This window comes from Helianthus annuus, chromosome 12 (assembly GCF_002127325.2).
Source record: "Helianthus annuus cultivar XRQ/B chromosome 12, HanXRQr2.0-SUNRISE, whole genome shotgun sequence".
In the NCBI taxonomy this organism is placed as follows: domain Eukaryota; kingdom Viridiplantae; phylum Streptophyta; class Magnoliopsida; order Asterales; family Asteraceae; genus Helianthus; species Helianthus annuus.
The window spans coordinates 23,667,383-23,669,325 of record NC_035444.2 but is presented as its reverse complement, the minus strand read 5'-3'; the positions used below and the strand labels follow the sequence as shown (position 1 = coordinate 23,669,325).

Sequence of the window (1,943 nt, the reverse complement as noted above, 5' to 3'; positions counted from 1 at the left end):
TCTGAAGAAATGCCAGCATATCGCAAGGGGGAGTCTGAAGACCTGCAAGAAAAGACTGAGAGTGAAGCTCAGAGACAGATCAAGACTGGAGATTGTGAAGACTCGACACTTAAGACTCGTCAACATCTGAGGGGGAGTCTGTTGGTGCACTCATCTGTCCTCTTCGTCTAATGTCGAGTCTCAGTTTCGTTGCGGATCTGATCAGGCATGATGTCATCATATATAATGATGACATCATATCAATGACATCACATGAGTGACATCATAATTGCATCATTATAATAAAGACAAAAATAAGCTTGGTCCAATCGTTTGAAAGTGTAATATGAAAGTTGACCGTTTGAAGAACTATCACTCCATGTTGGCCTTTTGAAGACATAAAATGGTTGATGGTCCAATAGGAAGCTGCCTTATAATGGTCCAATCACATGAAAGTTCATTTGAAGGTCAAATGAAAGGCAACCATTTAAAGAACCAATCAGAATGAAGTCAACCGTTTGAATTTGTTATGTAATTGTTGGCCGTTTGAATAGGGGTTCGTTTGAAACATTGTTGACCGTTTGAAGATGTTCAAACGATAAGATAGCTAGTATAAATAGCATTCAAACTGTCATGATTTGTAACGATTCCAGATTTGATACCGAGGTATTGCCGGTGTTCCTTGTAATTGTAAACGCTGTAATATCAATATACAAGAGGTTTAAAGTGTAGATCAAGCTGTTTTATAGTGTGTTTCTTTGTTTCCGCCTCTGAAACATACGAGAGCTCTTCCGAACGACTCATTCAGGTCGCTACACGATCCTACACACACCATCTTTGCAATCCCATTCGTTTCACCACTCTGATTCCCTCTACTCCCCGGGACAGTTTAACCCAAACGACCATGTTAATGATTTTCTTGGTTACAACCCCTTGGGCCCTGAAGACTATTTCTCTCAGGGGATGGAAACAGACGATGATCCAGATCCGGAGATACAGATCGGAACGCCGGGTCACCCAATAAGTATATCAAGTGGATCTCCATTTCAGGGATCACCTTATAATGGACCCGACTCGTTCCAAGAGAAAATGGCCACTTTTGATTGGTTCTTTACCCCATCATACCATAACTCTCCAGCCCAACCACCTTTGGTTGAACCAAAACTCCAAGATGTCTCACCGCCGCCACTTCCTGTAGAGGAGCCACCGCAGCCACCTCCCGAGCCTCTGAGGCAATTGAGGAATGCGCGTATGTCCGTACGGGGAGGACTTCGTTTCAGTTCTCCCCGGGGTTCGAGTTCTTATCCCCCTATTCCGGAGGACCCCCAGATGGGTGGGCCCTCGAATGCGGCGCCGGAGATTGAACCTCCGCCAGCTTCTTATGCACCACCTGAGCCGCCTATGGGTTTTGATAACCCAATCCCAACCTACCCAGGTTCTTCTAGGTATAATCCTTTTGAAAACCCATCGGGGTACCCCTCGGACTATGTATCTCAAGACCCGTACCTTACGGCTACGCTGTATCACCACCTTTACCCTTCTTCTTACCCTCCGGTTCTTCCAACTGGATATCCAGTACTGGGTTATCAGTACCCACCGTACCCACAACCTCCTCCTCCACAGCAGCAGCAGCAACAGACTCAGGAAATCCTGGAGAGGTTAGATAGGGTTGAGCACAAGGCTAGGAAAAATAAGGAGAAACATAATAGCTTCATGAAAGGCCTTGCAAACCTTATCAAAGGGAAGAAGAAGTAGGGGATTGTTAATTTTTTTGGTTGTTTGTAATCGTGTCCCTGTGAGGACATTTGTTTAGTTTCTGTATCAAGTCCCTGTGTGGACTTATTTTCCTTTCTGTATGCCCCTGCGCGGGTAGTTTGTCTTTTCTAAGTCCCGTTTAGGGTAGTTGTACTTGTTTTCAGTTAATGAAGTTTTAACTTTGGTTTTTAATTGTGTATTTTATTACA

The 1,943-nt window shown here is 44.3% G+C and overlaps 1 protein-coding gene across 1 annotated transcript; it reads left to right on the top strand.

Annotated features, from left to right (window-relative positions):
• The first annotated feature begins 942 nt into the window (after positions 1-942).
• Positions 943-1,734, top strand: LOC110892583 (extensin-2-like). The gene has a single exon (XM_022139740.1). It carries the CDS (start codon positions 943-945, stop codon positions 1,732-1,734), a length of 792 nt encoding a protein of 263 aa, XP_021995432.1.
• The last annotated feature ends 209 nt before the right edge of the window (positions 1,735-1,943 follow it).